Consider the following 20,957-nt stretch of genomic DNA (forward strand, 5'->3'; position numbering starts at 1 on the left):
AGGAGGAAAGTTGGGGGGACCTTTCTTCCTTTCAGGAGTAGGCTTTCCATTCCGTGGCTCCCGGCTTCCAATCTCTGAGCTTTGCTTTTCCCAGTACACACCCACCCAAAGAGTGAGCCAGGCAGCTCTGTTTTCTGCTGTTTATTGACAGCTGACAGCAGCTCCCTGCCCAGACTCCCCCCCTCCCCACCTCCTGGAGCCCCAGTCTGGGTTACCCACAGAGGAGAGGCTGGTGGATGGCCATCATGTCCACTGATGATGCCAGGGGTGACAATTAGAAGGGGTCCTGTGTCCAGACACTACCTTAGTTGGCCCCCTCCACCAGCCTACACCACAATCACTGGTTTTGGCTTTTTTAAAATTTTAGAAAGGTCAAAGTTGTGCCCAACATTTGTGGATCAGCAAACACGATAGAGGAGACCAGTATTTTGGAGGGAGGAAAAGAGGGTGAGAAGACTACATGACACAGCCTCAGACCATGAGCAGAAGTGTCCATAGGAACTCAAGGGGGAGGGATGGCTGCCTATACAGGGCTGCCTGGGTAAGGGTGGGGGAGGGCCAAGCACAACCTCACACACATATCTGCCCATAGCCTGGCATGCACACCCCTGTACTCATGTCCATGTTCATTCACCTTGCTGCACACAGGGTGCACCCTCACACCAGTACCCCAGAGCATGGCCACAGTCAGGAGGAAGGAGCCCTCCCTGGGGTCTGTGGGGCATGGAGGGGGCACGGCCCATCAGTGAGCAAGGCACATTCTTCAAACTCACAGAAGTTAGAAGAGTAGAGGACAGGCCCTGGGCAGAGCTGCCCCTCCCAGGTGTGTGTGCTTGTGACTAGAGGCAAAGCCACTCCTGGATGGAAAGAGGGAAGGACAGACAGGTTGGCCTGGGCCTCTGACAGCTTTAGTGTCAAGCTTGACTTGTGTCCTCTCCGTTGGTAAATGGTTTTCTATAGAATCAATAATATTTCTTTCTTTAAATATATATTTGTTAAAGTTATACCTTTTTGTTTCTCTGGGGAAATCTGCCTCAGCTCATTCCCAATAAATTAATACTCTTGATAGCTTATATTCTGGGAGTGCAGTGGGGCGGGCCCAACCTTGACCCCGTCCCTTGTGCTGCGCCAGAGCGGCTGGCAGAGGTTCCCCAATGGGCAGTTCTGTGCTGGGCATAGGCCTGTGCTCTGCCACAGATTGGGGAGGGGGTCACAGTAGCCACCACCCTCCTCTTCGCTTCGTGCTCTGCCTGCCTAGGGCAAAGGAGGAGCGACCTTCCAAACCTGCAGAGCAGAACCTGCGAGGGTGGGGCCCATCAGTTATTGCACAGGGAGCAGCAGACAGGATCGGGCACCAGCAGGGCAGCACGTCTACCCAGAGCCCTTGGAGTCCCCAGCCTGGCGGTCCTCCAAGCTGACAGCCCGCCTGGGCCAGGGGCGGGAGTTGTGCTTGCGCAGAGCTAGGCAGCAGGTCTGCCCGGCCTGCCCGGCCCCCGCCCTGCCGCCCAGACGTGCCCGTCCTGAGGTAAAGGTCAGAGTGAGGGCCGGAGCCAGGGGTGTGGGGGGCCGCCTCACTCCAGCATGGCGTCCAGCTGGTCGGCCAGGTCATCGAACATGCTGCCGATGTCGTCCAGGATGCTACCAGTGCTCTTCTCCACCGCGGAGGGGCTAGGGGCAGGCACGGATCAGTGGGGCGGGGCCCACTCAAAAGCCAAGCTAAACCCCTCTACCCACCAAAACCCTGCCCATCCCCACCCTTCAAGGGTCCCACCCTATGCCGGACCAGAACTCCGCAGCTCCCTACCGTGGGCCTTGCCGGTCCTCCTGCCGGATCTTCTCCTCCACCGCCTGCAGCGCCGCAGCCAAGCATGCGCTGGTCTCCTCCAGCTTCTGCCGAGCACTGTCCCCCGGAGAAGCGCTGTCGGGAGCTACTGGGGGTCCGGAGGCCGCAGCGGCAGCGGCGCGCGGGGGCTTGGCGGGCACGTGCAGAGCCGGAGTCCCGGGGGAAGGGGGCTTGGCGGGGCTGGCGCTCTGTGAGGGCTGCGAGCTGGCCGGCTTAACGAGGGCAGCTGGCGGCTGGCGCGCGGGTGAGGGCGCGGGTGAAGGGGTGCCGCTGCCCGACTGTAGCCCTGCCACAGCCTTGGCTGGCTTGGGTGCCGTGGGTGGCGGTGGAGGCTTGGGTGACACGGGCGGCGGTGTGCCATGGGCACGCTTTACCTCTGCAGGGAGGACGATGCTGGCACCCACGAGGGTAACAACAGCTCTAACTGCTGTAACCCGCCCTATTTAATCCCTGCAGTCACTAGGGCTCGAGGTTCCACTAGAAAACTATTCCCATCACTGCTTCCCAAGGCACTTCAGGTGTGGTCTGCTGCTGCCAGCCTCAAAGGTCCTCTGCTTTAAATGACTCAGTGCCTTTGCACCTCTCTCCAACATGGAAACCTTCCCTTCTCCTGCATCAGGGAACTCTGGTCAGACCTTCCTCCATAGGTGCCACTACTCTTGGCCTTTTGCAACTCCTTCACTGATCAAAAGGACTATATCCACTATAGGGCTGTCAGAGTCGTCTCACAATGGACTGGGGGATGGTGTCTGTAGCTATTCCCACCCCACCCCATTTGGGTTCCAACAAATCCAGAAAAGAAAACCAGACTAAGAGATAAGGGGGCAGGCAGGGGTCCTGTACTGGGACCCCTTGCCCTGTCCTAGCTGGTTGTCTGTACCTACCTGGGCTGCCAGGGCCTGGCAGTGGCACCTTCTTGGAGGCAGGCGTGGGTGAGCCCTGGATCTTGGGCACAGGCTGAGCCAGGATAGGCTTGGGAGAGACAGGTGGCTTCATGGGCTTCCGGGCATTGCCATCAGGCAGGGGCAGTGGGGGCAGGTGAACCAGGTCAGTAGGTGGGGGCTCAGCAGGTGGGGGTGGAGGGGGCAGTTCTGGGGGCCCAGCCTGCTCAGAGGCTGGTCGTCGGCGAACAGTGGCTGTGCCGTTCTGATACACAGACAGTGGTTGGGGTGGCTCAGGCCCAGTATCACCACGCTCCTTGGCCTTGGGCCTGCGCTTGACTGTGTCAGACTCTGTCAGCATAAACTTGACATTTTCCTGCTGGCTCTGCTTGGCCCGGATGCGCCTCTTGAGTGTGGCACTGGCCTCTACCCGGGCCAGGGGGGGGCCCTCAACACTTGCCTCACCTTTGGCTGATCCCCGAGGCCGCTGTCGGGCCGTGCCATCCTCCACAAAGTGACCCTGCTCGGCTGGCTCCCCAAGCCCCCGGCGGGCAGTTGCCAAAAGTCCAGTCACTGGGCCACTGAGTGTGCGGCGCCGGTTCACAACCTCACCACCTGGCCCAATGGCTTCTTTGTGCTTCACAGAGGCCAGCACTGTAGCTACCCGGCCTGGCTCTGGACTAGCAGGATGAGGTGTGGGGTGGCCTTCAGGGGGCCTGCGGGCAGCCCGGCCCCCACCCCCAATGGAAGACAGCTCCAACATGGCTGCAATGCTCTTCACACTGCCAGCACTCCCTGTGTCAACACTGCCAGCCAGGTCACTAGCCCGCCGGCGCTGTGCCCGGACCCCCAGCTGGCCATCTTCTGTTTCAGCATCTGGAGTAGGCTCATCAGCCAGGTTAGCACTGGCCATGGCTGAGCTGGAGCGCTTGGGTGGGGGTGGCGGGGGCCCCTTCTTACGGGGCCGTACAGCAAAGGACTGGCTGCGGTTAACATTCTTGTCAGTACCAGTGGGGGCCCTCACTGAGTGGCTCCGGCCCACTCTTCGCTGGACCGTGGCATAAGGTCCTGCAGCAGCAGGAACCAACAGCTCATCCTGCTCTGGTTCACTGTCAGATACTGCATAGCGATTCAGGCTGTGGGCACGTTTTTTGGGCCGCCCAGGCTCCATATCAGCCTCTGGGGGCAGGCATAATGTGGGCACAGCTGCTGGTACTGGTGGGGGTGCAGGTCCTGGAGCAGCTGGTCCTGCCTCACCTTCAACTGGTTGGGGAAGCACATAGGCAAAGCCACGGTGTGTAGGTGACTGAGGCAGGGAACGCGGTGACATGGGTCGTTCTGTTAGCAGCTGTGGAGTGGGTTTCACCTTGGCCGTGGCTGGAGCAGGACCATGAGGTCCCCCAAGGGCCTGAGGGGAACCTGGCTGGGCTTTTGTGGGTGTCTGTGGGGGTGTGAAGTGGCTGGCACCTGGTGGGAGGACCTGCCGTGGTTTGCCAGGCACAGGAGGCACACTAGCCCTCTTGATACTGTGTCCATGGCGGCCAGGCCGGGCCTCCTTGGGTGGAGTGCCAGGGACTGGTCCTTCATCCAGCAGGTACTCCTGGCTTCGTGACATAGGGCTGCCAGGCCCTGGGGGCCCATCTCCCAGCAGCTCCTGAGAGCTACTCATGTGCCGAGCCCGTCCACTCAGGCTAGGCTCCTGTCTCACGGTGGCCCTCGGAGTGGGTGGCAAGTGGTTGGAAGGCTTCTCAGCAGCAGTTGCACCTCCCTCACCTGGGCCAGACAGGGCAGCCTGCAGCTCACCACTGAGCTCACTGTCCTGGAAGGTGGTCATCTTAGGAGACTGGCATTCTGCTGCGGCAGGCTCAGGTGGGGGTGGTGACTCAATGGCCATCACTTCAAGTGATTGGGGTGCCTTTCGACGCAGAGGTCCCCCCTCGTATTTGGCATATTCTGCTTTCTGTAGCTCTGCCAGTTTCCTCACTGCCAGCATCAACTTCTTTTGGTGTCCTGAGTGGGGAGCAGGGGATTGTAGGGGGAGAGCAGGTCAGAAGGACCCAGAGATGCAAGTAAAGGTGGAGGGGCCAGGGCTGGGACCTCACCCAGCTTGGTGATGCCAATCTCTTGCAGGTCCTCCCAAGTGATGTCGGTGATGAAGTCAATGTTCTCATAGCCGTTGTCCACCAGCACCTTGTAGTACTGGGCCAGGCCAATCATGGACAGCCACACAGCCAGGTTAGCCTATGGAGTGGGGGACAGAGAGGGGCAGCCCAAGCCAGCTGCTCACATCCTGACCACCTACTTGGAGCTATTAGAGGATGGGCCTGTGGGGCACAGACAGACAGAAGGACAAACGGACAGGCCTGGAGTGTCAGTATTGCAGACAGCATAGCCACACCCTTGGGAAACCACTAGCCAGCTCCTCAACATGTCCACTGTGCACTGGGTCACACACAAGTCAACACATGCAAACACACATACACATATGCAAACACACATGGGGTACCTATCATCAGGACACAGTTTCAGATGTTAAGAAAGTGCTTTACCTGGTCACTTGGCCACAGCAGTGCCCTGAGGAGACACACCCATACATCATGGACAGACACACTGTGCTACATAAAATACATATACACATGTACACCCTGCATGCTACTTCTGGCCATACAAAGCACAGGCACCCTGTTTTGATCACCCTTACTCTGTTTCCCCACTCACAGCAGATGCATGGTCACACGCTTGTCACACATACAACACAGAGCTACACCACACAAACTTCCCAGTCATCCCAAACTCCCAGCTGATGCCACTCGTGCACCCACACTAGGCACCTTCACTCATGCAGGTGACAGAGTGAGGCGAGGCCCATGACACCCAGATGTATTCCTGGGAGGATCCCTGAGCTGCTGAGTAGCAAGGTAGGATAGATGAGTGCAGACCTGCATGCCAACAAATCCAGGGTCCTGGGGAAGGGAGCTTTGGATGGCCACCAGTACCTCTCCCATGGATGGATGGGAACACAGAGCTGGTGTGGAGCCCATCAGGCCAACACCAGTGCAGAAGCCATCCCTACACATAGGCATATCCTCATTAGTAAGAGCACAGGCCACTGTCTGTGCAGGTGCCACCAGAGGAGAGTTGTCAGCCATTAGCATGAGCCAGCAGGCATGGTGGGACCTGTGTGCATACATGTGGTCAGCATGTCCCACACTGGCCCCTTGAAGTCCATCTGAGACTGAAAGATAGTGCTATGGGGGGTGCTGCCAATGAGTAGAGAAGACATACCCTTCTGGCTTCAGGTTCTTCTCATCCTGACAGCCCCTACATAGTTTTAGCCATGCCTCTGCCTAAAGAGGCTGTGCCCAGTACCCATGATGGGAAAATAGGCTGTCCATATGGCTCCCTGATGGCTACCCTCTATAGCCTAGGCAGGCCTTGAACTCACGATCCTCCTGTCTCAGCCTCCCTAAGTGCTAGTTATAGGCCCGTGCCACCAGGACTGGCTCCATCCTCCACTTCCTAGGACCCCAGAAGGAAGATGAACGCAGTTGCCAGGGAAGTAGCCTGTCTGTTTGTCTGTCCATCTGCCTGTCAGTCCCGGCTCGGCCACCATGGCGTAATGAGCCTTACTGGTTTGTGTTCAGGCAGCCAGTCAGGGATGCTCAGGCCACTGATCTCAGCTGTGATCTTCTTCCGGTGGCCTGGCTTGGTGACACCAATGGCAGTGAGGTCCTAGGCAGAGAAAAGGCCATTAATTAGCAGGAGGAAGAACTCTGCTTTTGGGAAGGGAGGCAGCTGGCAGCCAGCCCATAGAAGCTCACCTCAGGGGTCATCCGGCTGATGGTAGGCAGGTCATAGCCGGCACTGGTGAAATTGGGGGCATAGAGCTGTAGCTGGAACGTGGCAAGCCACTGACTGACTGCCTCAGCACTCTGCAAGACACAAGGGACCGACTGCAGCCCGTCCACTGCTGGGCCGTGCCCCAGCCTCCACAGTGCCTCCTTCTCTGCTTGGCTTGTGGCTGGAGCGCTGGGTCCGCTGTTATGGTCCACTGCACTGGTACTCCATGATCTTGCCATCTTACAGTGTCCGCAGCCCTCCAACCTTCTTCTGTGAGCTCCACCAGGAAGGTCCAGCTGCAGTCTGTATCATGGCCTCCCCTCCCACTCCCCCATGTCTGCACCAAGGATACCCATACCATCTCAGGGAGATAGGTGGTATGGCCCCATGTGAGGGGGCTCTGGGGAAAGGCGCTTCAGGCTGGGATGCTCCCTGGAAAGTGGTCTCTGTGCCCCAATCAGGGATCCCTCGCCTCCTCTGCTATGCAGGATTCAGCCAGCATCTCACTCCTCACAGCCACACAGGTCTACACAACATGACTCACTGCACCTACATACATACTTGTGTCTCACACCTATCTCCTTCCAGCTGTGCAACCACAAGCATACACGCCCAGCTCATAGTTGACCATTCCACATCCATGTCACTCTCCAAACCTCCACAAGTGTGCACACACTAGCTCACAACCTATACAACAAACAACACCTGTACACTTGTGTGTGTGCACATATGACGCACAGACAGAAGGACAGAATCTGGTCTGTCAAGGCCCACAGCTGTTACTGTGGCTAGATATGCCTATTAGACTGTCAACCCCACCCCTCCCAAGCCTGGGCCTGGAGCTGACCGGGCCCTGTACCTTGCCCTCTGAGGCTGGCTCCAGCTTCTTAGGTGGCTGCTCCCCAAATACCTGCCCAGCATGGGCTGCTGCAGGCTGAGATCGGGCAGCACCTGGTGATGAGAGGGAATAGTAGGGCAAGAGCTATTTAGGGGCTACCATCCTGCTAGGCCAGCTTAGCTAGGTCCTTTCTCTTACCTGCAGAGCCCTCTGGAGGTTTGACAGGGCTATCCCCTGGGCTGGACTCAGAGACCGACTTCTGGGAAAGCACTGTTGCCAGGAGCTATAACCCAGAAAAGCCACTTGCTAGCACTGCTCTAGGCTTGGCTACCCCAGCCCAGCCAAACTTCTCCCTGTCCCCACTCACCTTAGCTCCTTCGGAGCCTGCATGCAGAACATGGCCCCCACCACTCCTACCACCAGCCACACTGCTCAAGTTGCCACTGCGGTCTCCACCTGCCAGCACAGGGACCATGAAGTATGCTGACCCCACAGAGGTACCCAGCAGAAGGGCTACAATCCCAGTGTTCTGCAGGGCCCTGACCTACCTGCAAAAGGTTTCCTCAGCACCCAGATCTCCTCTGAGGGTGCAGAGGGCCCCAGTGAGCCGCCTCCCTGAGGTGGACTTAGTTCACTGCCTGTTCGGGGACCTGTAGGCCAAACATAGTCATGTTGAGCTCTGGGTGGCCCAGACACAGCCAGACCTGGAGAGGGATCAGCATAGAAGCTATTCCACGGTCTCACATCCTGTTGTCTCCAGTGACCTGAGAGACCTGGTTGTCTGAGACCAGGTCAGAGTGATCCTACCACTGGCCCTAAGGTCCTGCAGGCAAAGAGGCCGATGACCACTGGAAAATGTGACTTTCTCTATGCTAGGAGGCAAGTAAAAAGCTACCCAGTGGCCTAAGGCAAAAACTCCTATCCCAGGAATCAGATGATTATGGGTGACTGGCCATACCTTCTACCCAGCCCCCTTGTCCCACCTACTAATCTCCATGTCCATTCTAAGAAGCAAAGCAATCTGATCCCCACCCCACCTCCTGCCTCCTAAAACCATACCATGGGGTTTCCCAACTTAATCCTGTACTTACCGGGATCCACCATTCTAGCCTCCTGTCTTTTCAGGTGCTAACATCCTTCCTGCCCCAGTATCCTTGCATGTATGATTCATGTTCCCAGGACTGAATTCCCTATGACCTGCCCTTTACCCCAACCTTCAAGCCGTCTCTGACCTCCCTAGCTAAGGTAGGTTTTTCTCCACTTTCTCTGTGTCACTGGTTGATACTTTCCTTCTGGATTTACAACATTGTTCCCTGCTCCCTCCCACCCTAGGGCAAACTCCTCAAGAGCAGGAGCAATGTCTCTCTGGGACTCTGTGTATCCAGTGGCCAGCTGAGAACTGGATCTTGGCAGCCAGGCATGGTTGAACAAGTGAAGGGATGCCTGTGGAACTCTGCTGAGAAACGGCCAGCAGGGGGCTCTATTGGACCATGGCTAGAACTCAGCCTGGCCCTGCCACCACATATTAAAGTATCTTTCCAGCCTTCCAGTCCCCAGGCTCAGGCTGAGTGACCCCTGCTTGTTTCTCTCCAGGACTGGATGAACTCACCTGCTCGCTTGATGATGGCCTCACCCACGGAGGATGGGAAGTAGCCCACCCTGTCATTGCCTGTCCGGTTGTCATGGATACAGCCCTTCCACCGGCCATCTGGATGCTGTTCCAGTACCTGGGCAAACAAGTGAGATGTGTACTCAGGGAGACACCTCTGAAGGTGAGGCCTGCTGCCTTGCACCCATTTCCCCCACCAGCTGCTGCAGGATAGTGTTCTGAGCATGCCTGGGTCCCTCCCATCCCTGCCAAAACACTCAGGGACTGTCCTCACCGTAATAATGTCCCCAGCCTTCACATTGAGGCTGGTTAGGTCGTAATTGTTGCAGTAATCCTTGGTGGCCCGAACCTGCAGGGCTGCTGAGGCCTCTGAGGATACAGGGAGTAGACCCCCCAGTCCTGGGAGCTGCCCTCCACCCTGGCCCTGCCCCAGCCCTTAGCCCCTCCTGGTCCCACCTCGAAGCAGCTGCTTGATCTCCTTGCTGGCCTGGGATGTGGTAAACTGGTGCACTATGTCCAGCGCTGTCTGGCTATAGGTGTTCCTCACCTGGGCATTGATCCCACTCTGCACACGCCAAAGGGTGACGTCCCGTCAGGGGTCCCCAAGCCCCCTACTTAGCTTCAAACCCATCTCCCCATCCTGGGTCCCCAGACTCACATCCAACAATAGCCGAACTACTTCTGTCTTCCCACAGAGCGCAGCCTCATGAAGGGCCGTGCCCGACTTGGTCTGGCGGTTAATGTCGATGCCCGCCTGGAGGAGGAGTCTGGTGGGAAGGTGGAGAGAGCAGGCAGGGCCTTTCAGTAGGAACCCCCTTACTATAGCATCCTCAGACCAGACCTTGATTCCCAAGTGCCCTAATTGCCTGCTGGAGCTGGAAAATAACCAGACCTGCCTGTGATGATATAATATCTAATGTCCCTTTTCCTCTGAAGATCTGCCCTTCACTGAGTTTTCATAGCTATTATCTTGTCCAATCCTGGGGTAGACAATATTTCAGGTCCCACTTTAGAGATGAGGAAACTAAGGCTCAGAGAAGTTAAGTGCTTTCACAGATCACTCAGTAAATGGCAGGGCCAAGACAGCCAGAACTGACAAACTACAGAAGCCTCTTCCATAGCCCCTCTAGTCTCTCTTTTACCTAGGCATACACACAGGCCTGATCATAACTCTTCAGCTCTCTAGAGGCTCCTATCTTTTTTGTGTGATGCTAGGGATTGAAACTAGGACCTCATGCATTGAGGCAAGCACTCACCAGGGCTATATCCCCAGGCCTTTGTGTATGTGTGTATACATTCATTTGTGTATGCATGCAAATAGGTGCCAGTATGTGGGTACACATTCACATGTATGCATGTGTGTGTAGAAGACAGAGACCAGTGTTGGGTTTTGTCTCCAATCATTCTCCACCTAGCTGTGAGTGGCCTGGAACTTTCTATGTAGACCAGGCTAGCCTCAAATTCACAGAACTCTACCTGCTTCTGCCTCCCAAGTGCTGGAACTAAAGGTGTGCACCACCAGGCCTTGCTCCTCCATATATATATTTTTTTGGGGGGGTCTTTTTTGAAACAGGGTCTCCCTGTAGCTGTCCTGGAACTCACTATGTAGACCAGGCTGGCCTTGAACTCATAGAGATCTGCCTGCCTCTCCCTCCCAAGTACTGGAACTACAGGTGTGTGCCACCATGCCCGGCTTTCCTCCTTATATACTTATATAGTTGGACTCTGTATATATTTTGAGTGTTTGAAACAGCTTCACCTTGAACTTGGACTTTCTCAGCAGCTGCTAACTGTGCTTGCTGAGATAAACCTTCCATCTTGACATCCCCCAAACCACCTAGGTATCTGAGGCTGGGTTCTTGTAGACATCAGGATTTGTGATGACAGGGCATTCTTAGATTTCTAGAGAGTGACCCTGTTGAAGACCTGAAGACCCATCTGGGCACTGCTTTCCTTATCTTCTTTTCCACTCTATGTCTTGCTTTCCTGACTGGTTTTACATTGATTTTAGCTGCTGCTGCCAGCTGGGCTTCTGTGGCTGTTTGTGTGGAATCTTGTTCCTTGAACTCTGGTACTGATTCATCACTGTCAGATTCTGTTTCAGACATGTGTGTGCAGAACACAGAACCAAGGTGGCAGTGGAAAGAGAACAAACGAGCGTCTCATCCTTGATATTTCAGAATTTTTATTTTCCTGCCTATTCTGACCTGAACTCACTATGTAGACCAGGCTGGGCTTGAACTCACAGAGATCCACCTGCCTCTGCCTCCTGAGTGCTGGGACTAAAGGCATGTGCCACTACGCTCGGCCAGCCCCTATTTTTAAAGATTTACTTTTTACTTTTTATTTAGGTATATGTGTGAATGTGACTACAGTGAGTATGTACACAAGTGCAGTGCCTGAGGAAGTCAGAAGAGAATGTTGGATCCCCTAGAGCTGGAGTTACAGGTAGTTGTGAGTCACCTAATGTGAATACTCGTACTGAACATGGATGCTCAGGAAGAACAGCAAGTGCTCTTAACTGCTGAGTCATCTTTCCAGTCTCTCCAACTTATTTTTTGAGACAGAGAGACAGGGTCTCTCACTGAACCTGGAGCTCACTGATTTGGCTTGACTGGCTGACCAGCAAGCCTCAGGCATGCCTGGTGCATATATGTGGATATATAATGTAATTTTATGTGTATGAGTGGTTTTTGCCTCCATTTATGTAAGTGCACCATGTGTATGTATTGCATAGAGGCCAGAAGAGGGTGTCTTGTCAGATCCTCTGGAACTGGAGTTACAGGTGGTTGTGAGCTGCCATGTGGGTGGCAGGAACCAAATCCAGGTCCTCTACAAGAGCAGCCAGTAGTACTTTTAATCACTGAGATATTTCTCTAGCTCCCTATGCCTGGCTTTAACATGAGAATCCAAATTCAGGTCTTCATGCTTGCATGGAAAGCATTTTACAAACTGAGCCATCTCCCCAGTCCCCTTCTTTTTATAAATTTTTTTATGTGTATGAGTGTATTGCCTGCATGTATATAAGTGCACCCATGTCATACAATGCCCATGGAGATCAGAAGAAGGTGCTGGATCCCCTGGAACTGGAGTTATAGATGGTTGTTAGCTGCCATATGGGTGCTAGGAATCAAGCCCAGGTCCTTTGCAAGAGCAGCTAATACTCTTAACTGTTGAGCCATCTCTCCAGCCTGCCCCCACTCCTCTTTTTTTTTTCTTTTGGTCTTTTTGAGACAGGGTCTCCCTGTAGCCCCCAGCTGTCCTGAAACTCACTATGTAGACCAGACTGGCCTTGAACTCACAAAGATCTGCCTGCTTCTGCCTCCCAAGTGCTGGGATTAAAGGCGTGCGCCACCACACCTGGCCTTTTTTAACTTTTTAATTTATTTTTATTTTATGTATGGGTGTATTGCCTGCATGTAAGTGCACCCATGTGATGCAATGTCTACGGATATCAGAAGAGGGCGTCGGATCCCCTGTAACTGGAGTTATAGATGGTTGTTAGCTGTTATGTGGGTGCTGGGAATCAAACCCTTGTTCTCTACAAGAGCAGTCAGTGCTCTTAACTGCTGAGCCATCTCTCCAGCCATCCCTCCAGCCCCAACATTTTTTGTGTGTTGTTTTGTTTTTTGAGACAGGGTCTCCCTGTATCCCCAGCTTGCCTGGAACTCACTATGTAGACCAGGGTGCCCTTGAACTCACAGAGATCCATCTGCCTCTGCCTCTCAAGAGCTGGGATTAAAGGCATGTGCCACTATGTCTGGCCCTCCTCTTTGTTTTTTAAAGACAGGATTTCCTGTAGCCCAAGCTGGCTTCTAATTTACTATATGGTAGAGGATAACCCTGAACTCCTGATCTCCCTGCCTCCCCCCACACCTAACTCTAGCTCTTTATTTTTCATTTTGAGGGAGGGTCTTGCTAAGTTGCCTAGCCTGGCTTTGAACTTTATATCCTACCTCAGTGTCCCAAGTGTCTGGGATGGCAGACCTATGTCACTAGCTTAGAGGCGCCTATCTAATTCCCAAATCAGGAACAGAAGCCTCAAGACCCTGGATATCACTGTGCCCTGGAAGCCTGAGGGCTGGTCCCTGCCCTGTCCCTGGCTGTACCTGATGATATCAATATGGCCATTCTTGGCTGCCAGGTGCAGAGGGCTGGTGCCGTTGGGGTCAGTGGCATCCCCTGGTCGGGGCTCCAGCAAGGCCGTACACATGTTGCTACTTAGCAGCAACTGGACCACCTAGAAGGAGGGATCAGGGTAGGGTGGTTCTAGTTTGGGGCTGTCCCCAACCTCATCCCAAGTGAGGTGCACAGGGTGGAGGAGCCCCACTCAGCTCTAAGGGAGACTTACCCCTACACGGCCGAACTCACAGGCCAGGTCCAAAGGTGTCTTCCCAGAGTTGTCTACCATGCATGGGTTGGACTGGTGCTGCAGCAGCATCTCTGACTGTAGGACAAAGGCCTGGTCAGCCCTGGGTCCCGCCAGCCCTCTGCCTGACTGCCCACCCAACTTTTCCATGGGGCCTCACCACATCGTAGTGACCATGCTGGGCAGCCAGGTGCAGGGGGATGTGACCCTCATCAGATGGGACGTTCACTGCCGAACCTGCCTTCAGCACCAGTTTCATGGGCTCCTTCCGGCCCTGCCAGGCCGCATAGTGCAATGGTCGCATGCCTGGAGACAGGTGGGGTCTGTTGGGCACTAACCCCTGACCCTAAATCCGACCCTGACCTAAGGATGTATCACTATCCTTAAGGTCCTTTCTTAACTTACCAGGTAGACACGCTGGGCAGAGACCTCAACAGAGGGACCATCAAGGCTGCCAGGACTCTACCCTCAGCCTTGTGTTCTGCCCTTGGCTTCAGGGCCCCCCAAACCAAGCTTGCCTTTGTTGTCCTTGATGTCTACAGCAGCCTGAGCCTCCAGCAGCAGGGAGATCAATTCTGTGTTTCCATTCAGGGCGGCGTGGTGCAGGGCTGAGAAGCTGGGCAGGTGAAGAATAGGTCTAGGAGAAGACACCAACACCCCAGCCTTCCCTGGGGTCCATGTACCCCATCCAGGCTGCTATTGCACTAGCTGAGAACTTACCCATCTGGGTCCTGGAAGTTGACATTGATCTTCTTGGTGGATCCCAGGAGCTCTGTGGGGAGAGGGAGACCTGATGAGGAAAGGCTGCCCAGACCCTCCTAAAGAGTAAGGGAAGGTAGGGTGGCCATGGTGGTGCATGTGCATGCCTTTAATCCCAGCACTCAGGAGACAGAGGCAGGCAGATCTATGTAAGTTCCAGGACAGCCTGGTCTACATTGTGAGTCCCAGGACAGCCAGGGCTATATAGTGAGACCCTGTCTCAAAGAAAAAAACAATACAAAGAAAGAGCTGGTGGCAAGCTGCCTGGCTGCCAGAGCCAAGTTCTTAGTTTGTAGTCATGCATCTAGTTCAGTCAGCCCTCAGTTCCAGATGCCAGCAACTTGGGTTTTGGTTTCTCCTTGTACTGATATTGAGAGGAGACAGTATGCCAAGGACTGTGGCCTGTCCTTACCTGGGAATGGAAACACAGGGACACACATGTGCACATGCAACCCTCCTTCAGGATGCTGGCTCAACATCTGCTACTGGTGGGAAGGAGCGAGTCAGCCCCATCTGTCTCTTAGAAGGACCCAGATGGGGCTGGGGGTGGCCGAGGAGGCTGGAACACCCGGAAATGGGGTATCTCTGGGGAAAGGACTACCTCTCCACATGCAGTTTTCTCTGCCAGCTCTGGCTGGCATGTGAATAAAACCTATACCCAGGCAGGGAGAAAGGAGAGACAAGGGTATGGGCCAGGGCTTTCAGGTGACCCATGCCAATGGCCACCTTGTCTGCAGAGGCCATATTCAGACCCCATGCTCAAATGACCTAGAACCCCAGTGGCTACATTTTCCCTTCTACAGTCTCTTCTATCCTGAGGCCTTTCCCACTCTAGCCTCCCCCAGAGCCTCCAGAGGAGGGAGCCCACCAAGGCCATCCCAGTGGGCTCAGGTCCACCGGACTCTTGCCAACCCCCTGCCTGTTTGGGCCATGGTTACATAACCCATTTGTGGGTCAGTCACTCTTGGGGGGGCCGGGACTGGAAGGACAGAAGCCCCTTTGTCCAGGCCCAGGACAGGGGTGGGGGTGGGGACCTGAGGGCAGGGGAGCCACGAGAGTAGAGTCATAGCAGGCTGGCTGCAGGGCTCAGTTTAGATTGGCTCAGCCTTAGCCACTGGGTACAGCATGTAGGTTTCCTGATGACCCTTGAAGTCAGCTGTACTTCCTAGCCTTATGGCCTTGGCCACTGACCTCTTCCAAGAGCTGGAAAAGGTGGTGTCACCTGAGCTGATAAGGCTCAGAGCATTCCTGGATACCAAGTCCTACTATCACCGGCCCACAAGATCTCTCCTGTTGACAGTGAAGGTATTATTAGCTCCTGGTTCCTCCCATCTTCTGATATTGTTGATAGTTCATCAACTGTCTGCCACTTTCTTGATGGTGGCCTGGACCAAGCCTTAGAGTCAAGAGTCAAGAGTCAGCTCTGGGGGTCTTTCTCATGTGCCTTTGTTACATTTTCAGGTAAACCCCTCTGGCTCTGCATGAAGATGTACTCATACAACATTTGGGTCCCACGCTTACCATGCCAGTCACCACTGTGTGATCATAAGGTACTTTGGGTAGGATCCTGCCATTGCCTCCTCACTGGCATCCCTACTGCCCCCTTGTACCCTTCTGTTTGTCCTCTATACACACAAATTGGTATACTGTTAAAATGGAAGTCACAGGTGGGCATGGTGGCTCATGCCTTTAGTCCCAACACTCAGGAGGCAGAGGCAGACAGAACTCTGTGAGTTCCAGGCTAGTCTGATCTACATAGCAAGTTTTAGGCCAGTCAGGAATACATAGTGAGACCCTGTCCAAAGAACAAAACAAAACATAAAATGGGGGCAGGGACTGAAGAGACAGTTCAGTAGTTAAGAGCACTGGCTGCTCTTGAAGAGGACCCAGGTTTGGTTCCCAGCACCCATATGGCAGCTTAACTCCTGTTTCAGGGGATCCGATACCCTCTTCTGACCTCCACAACCACTGCACACATGGTGCACTTACACACATGCAGGCAAAACACACAAAAAATAAATTTTAAAAAATGCAAATCACAGCCAGCCAGACATAGTGGCACATACTTGTAATCTCAGTGGTAGAGGTGGGAGGATCAGGAGTTCAGGTCAGCCTTGACTACATAGTAAGTTTGAGGCCAGCATGGGCTACATGACACCCTGTAACAACAGAAAAAGAAAACAAAACTCTCAAAAACCACAAATTGGGGCTGGAGAGATGGCTCAGCTGTTAAAAGCACTGGCTTCTCTTCCAGAGAACCAGGGTTCAGTTCCCAGCACCCACATGGGCTAACAACCATCTGTAACTCCAGTTCCAGTGGATCTGATGCCCTCTTCTGGTCTCTGTGAGCACTTGCATACATGTAGTACACAGACATACATACATGCAGGTAAAACATTCATACATATACTTTTTTTTTAATTTGTAAAAACAAAGTGGGAGGCACAGAAACACAAGTCAGACCCTCTTGAAAATCTGCCCATGTCACTAGGGTGGACACTGAGACTGCAATGGCTCACATGATTTGGCCCTTTCTTTTGCTCCAACTCCCCCCGCCCATTTTCATCATCCCTGCTCCAGCTGTACAAGTTCCTTGATGTTCTTCTGATATACAGGCCATTTCTGCCACAGGGCCTTTGCACATGCTGGTGGGGGGCACAACAGATGACTACTCTTGGTTATCTGTATGACTCCCTTCTTCATGCTCTTCAGGTCTCAATCCAGATGTGGCTTGTTCTCCAAGGTCTCCTATCCAAAACACAACCCTTCCCTTCCCAGGTTTGCTGTGTCGTTCTCTCTAGCCCTCATTACCACCCAGTGTATTCTGTCTATGTATTAACATGTATACTGTTCCATTTCCTTCACTCAACTGATGCTCCCATAGGACAAGGGCTTCATCAGTTTTCCTCCTGGCTTTGGTGGCTAAGACAGTGACAACTCCACCTACACACTGTCCATCTTCAGGGCCAACTTTATGGGCAGGTGACCTGTGCTGTTACTCAGAAAGGTCCCCTGCCTGCAACACTTTGTTTTTGGATAAGGAGTCCTGAATTATAGTCTCATACAAGGCCCTGACAACTATGTGGCTGAGCCTGTCACAGTGCCTGCTGTGAGGTGAGGGGAGTACAGATGTTATTGCCCCTTGATACTCCCTCCAGGGCCATGTTCAAGACCCTCTTTCCTTCCTTCCCCATTCTTCTCAACGGCAATGCAATCCAAGGCTTCCCAGTTTCCTGCCCTCCCTCCCACCGTGGGGCTTCCAAGCAGCTACAGAGTCAGGTGCAAGGAGTGGAACCCCCAGACAAGCTGCTCTGAAGTCACATCTGCAGAGGCTGATGTTTTAGAGAGGCACAGGGGTCAAGACTCAGTAACACAGTGGGGGAGGAGTCTCCATCAAGAAAGCACACATCTTTAATTCTAGCACTTGAGAGGCAGAGGCAGGCAGATCGCTAAGAATTTGAGACCAGCCTGGTCTACCTAGGGAGTTCCAGGCTAGCCAGTGCTATATAGTGAGACCCTGTCTACATAAAAAAAGGGAGGACTTCCCCCCCCATGTAAGGAGGATCACTTTCCCAAGACCATAAATCCTCAGTCACACAGGGAAGGAAATAGTGGAAACTGCTTAGATGACAGCCAGAGGTTTCAGGGTACCCCTAGTGCCTGCAGGAAATATTGAAGAAAGTGTAGGGCAGGGGCAGGTGTTCCCCAGCAGAATGAGCTCAGGATGAAGCAGGAGCAGAGGATAGGTACAGGAGGTCTGGGAACAGAGGAGAGGGATGTGGGGACTAAGCTGAAGGAGGGTTGCAAAGTCCTATGATTCTGCATGGATAATAGTGCCCAGGCATGGGGTGCAGCTCAGTGGCAGAATGCTTCTTTTTTTAAAAAAAAAATTATTTTTTTCATTCTTTTTTAATTTTTATTTTATGTGTATGAGTGTATTGCCTGCATATATGTGAGTGCACCTGTGTCATGCAATGCCACGGAGGTCAGAAGAGGGCTTCAGAGTCCCCTGGAACTGGAGTTAAGGACAGTTCGTAGCCACCATATGGGTGTTGGGACTCGAACCTAGGTCCTCTGCAAGAGCAGTCAGTGCTCTTAACTGCTGAGCCATCTCTCCAGCCCCTATTTTTATTTTATGTGTATGTGTGTATTGCCTACATGTAGGTAAGTGCACCCATGTCGTGCAATGCCTGTGGAGGACAGAAGAGGCTGTTGGATCCCCTGGAACTGGAGGTACGGACAGTTGTTAGCTGCCATGTGGGTGCTGGGATTCAAACCTTGGTCTTCTGCAAGAACAGTCAGTGTTCTTAACCATGAACCATCTCTCTAGCCCTGCGGAGTGTTTCTTAACATACACAAAGTCCTAGATTCCATCCCCAGTACCACACACATAAATAGTGCACAAACCTTACCCCCCATTCATCCCATTTCTTGTGATCCCAGCCCTCAAGCTATCCAGAGACTAGCTTGAGGTCAGATCCACATTGCAGGCTGAAAGGGAATTCTTAGTGGGCCAATGTGAGGGAGAGACAGGCTCTGGGAATTCCTCCAGGCTGTCCTCAGCCTGCCTGGGGGAGAGAGGTTAGACCACAAAGCAAGACAGGGACACCTCTCCCGAAGCAGAAGGCCAGCCTCCACCAACATCTTCCCTCCAGACCTGTCTCTTCTTCCCTCAAGGACAACTGGGAAATATGCATGCTTGTGCATGGGGAGGCTCTTGGGGAGGCTCCCTTGGAGGGAAGATTGGGGCTGAAAGAGTCATTAGAAGAAGGGATGGGGCTGGGCACCAGAAGGGGCTCAAGAATACAAAGACTGTGGGAAAACTTCTAGGCTAGGGCAGGGAACTCATTCTCAAGGATGCTGATGGACACCCCCACCCCATGGCCCAAACTCCAGCTGTACTTTGCTGAATCAAAATACATCTTACTCCAAAGCAGGCCAGTGTTGCCATGACGACTGAGCTAATTCATAGAGGGATTTCTGTCTGATTTATTACACTGCCCCTCTGACTCAGAGAGTACAGATTCAGGGGCCAAGACAGGTGTCTCTGTTGCTCCAGAGTTCAACCCAGCCATAATCAGAAGCACAGACCCAGGTAGAAGTGACAGTCCTCTAACCTCCCTGGTATGGCAGAACCAGAGGGAGGAGGAACCCCATTATCTGTGGCCCCACTGGCTGGCAGTGGAAAGCAGCCAGCACTGTTAGTGTTTACTGAACATGAACTAAGTGTCTCCTCTTCACAATCACCTTCCTACTGTTCTCAGGACACTATGGAGCGGCAGGGACCAGAGATGTCCCAATCTACAGACAAAGAAATTGAGGCCTAAAGAGTCAGTTGTCTATACCCAAGGACACACTACCACTAGGTGGAAGCCTGTATTTCATCCTCCTCCATCTGCCTCTCCCTAGAAGCTCCCCTTCTCAGCCCTGAGGCCCCAAAGCCAGCCCCAGTAAGTGGGGCTTCCCAGCCAGCCTGTGTGCCTTCAAGGTCCCACTATCTTTCCCTCCATCTGCACAAAGTGGACAAGAGCCACGCTAGGCAGTCTGAGGTCTCAGCAACCCCTTGGAGAAAGGGGATCCCCCTCTTCCTGTTCACATACAGTCTGTGGTGGGTAAGGAGTGAGGGCACTGAGGTCTCAAGTGCTGACCTGCAGAGTCCACCTTGTGCCTGCACAGGTGCCCTGACACACTGACACGGTCATACGTGTGTGCGCAGCCGCACACTCGGCTAGTCCACACGCCCATCCATCCATTTCCCCAGGCCCCTAGGGAGGCTCCAGAATGAGCAGCGATGAGTGCTAGGATCAGATCTTCAAGCTCCCAGCCCTTCCCTGAGGCCCCCAGGGCACAAGCTAGGAATGGCGTGGGGGGTGGGGAGGGGCTTGCTCCTCTATTGCCCCCTTTCCCAGTAGGGAACGCCAGGGATGACCAGGGTCTGTAGAAGCCTGCCTGAGCAGTGAGTCTGTAGCCCTTGTCCCTAAATCCTCCCCTGCCTGAAGCCCAGTCTGCCCGAGGGCTGGGCGACCTTGGGCCTCTGCTCCACTCCCTCGTCAATAAATGGCCCCCACCGGCCATGCCTGGGCAGCCACACCCCCAGCGTGGTCCTGCCCCCTCCCCCTTCCCTGCAAAGCGTGTTATTAAACATAGGATAGGGAGAGGAGTCTGACAGAGATTGTCAGCCCCAGGTTGCCCCTCACTGCAAGGGCCCCTCCCTCTACCCACAGTGTGTGTGTGGGGGGGGGGTATCCGCCTCGCCCTTTAAAGGCCCCAGCAAAAACCTCTAGCTGTCAAGCCTCTCAGGCGCAGGCTAGGAAGGGAGGAGGATGCCACTGCCAGCGCTGGCAGGGGCGGCGGATGCCGCAGGTGCCCGCAGGGGGCTGGGGGACTGCAGGGCGCTCTTTGCCGCCCCTCCTCCAGCGCTGGGGCTGGGAGGGGGCGCGGACTCAGGGTCTGGGCGCTGCTGGCCCCGCCCCACCCCCTGGGACCCACAGCATCCCCTCCCCGCCCTGGGCCCAGGCAGTAGGGGCTCCACCAGCGCCCCGCGCGCCCCCCGCACTCACTGGCCTTCCCGGGCCGCGGCCTCTGCAGCAGCCTCTGCGCGGTCCCCACGTCCTCCGCCTTCACCGCTTGCACCAGCTCCTGCTCCTTCCCCATGGCGCGTCCGGGCCCGCAGCGACGCGGCGCTCCGTGCGCTGGGCAGCTCAGACAAGGCGGCAGCGGCCGGGTAGCTGCGACCGCATCCTCTCCGACCCGCGCCGCCTGCGCCGCCCTGCGCCCTCCGCGGGCTCCGGCTCCGCTCCGGCTCGGGCTCGGGCTCG

At 54.5% G+C, this 20,957-nt stretch overlaps 1 protein-coding gene across 2 annotated transcripts; it reads right to left on the reverse strand.

Annotated features, from left to right (window-relative positions):
* Nucleotides 1-126: 126 nt before the first annotated feature.
* Caskin1 (CASK interacting protein 1) lies at nt 127-20,947 on the reverse strand. 2 transcript variants are annotated; one of them, XM_008845143.2, is made up of 20 exons: nt 20,700-20,947; nt 14,101-14,152; nt 13,899-13,996; nt 13,541-13,686; nt 13,363-13,458; nt 13,121-13,251; nt 9,670-9,778; nt 9,468-9,576; nt 9,286-9,380; nt 9,012-9,129; nt 7,951-8,052; nt 7,770-7,858; nt 7,601-7,685; nt 7,424-7,515; nt 6,546-6,656; nt 6,355-6,456; nt 4,827-4,965; nt 2,728-4,734; nt 1,805-2,219; nt 127-1,668 (listed from the first exon to the last, which is right to left on the reverse strand). In XM_008845143.2, exons 1-20 carry the CDS (start codon nt 20,791-20,793, stop codon nt 1,572-1,574), a joined length of 4,287 nt encoding a protein of 1,428 aa, XP_008843365.1. In that variant the 5' UTR covers nt 20,794-20,947; the 3' UTR covers nt 127-1,571. The 2 variants fall into 2 exon arrangements, with proteins under 2 accessions (XP_008843365.1, XP_008843373.1); XM_008845151.3 differs by lacking the exons at nt 6,355-6,456; nt 6,546-6,656.
* Between the last annotated feature and the right edge of the window lie 10 nt (nt 20,948-20,957).

This window comes from Nannospalax galili, unplaced genomic scaffold, assembly GCF_000622305.1.
Source record: "Nannospalax galili isolate Female #2095 unplaced genomic scaffold, S.galili_v1.0 scaffold471, whole genome shotgun sequence".
Taxonomy (NCBI): domain Eukaryota; kingdom Metazoa; phylum Chordata; class Mammalia; order Rodentia; family Spalacidae; genus Nannospalax; species Nannospalax galili.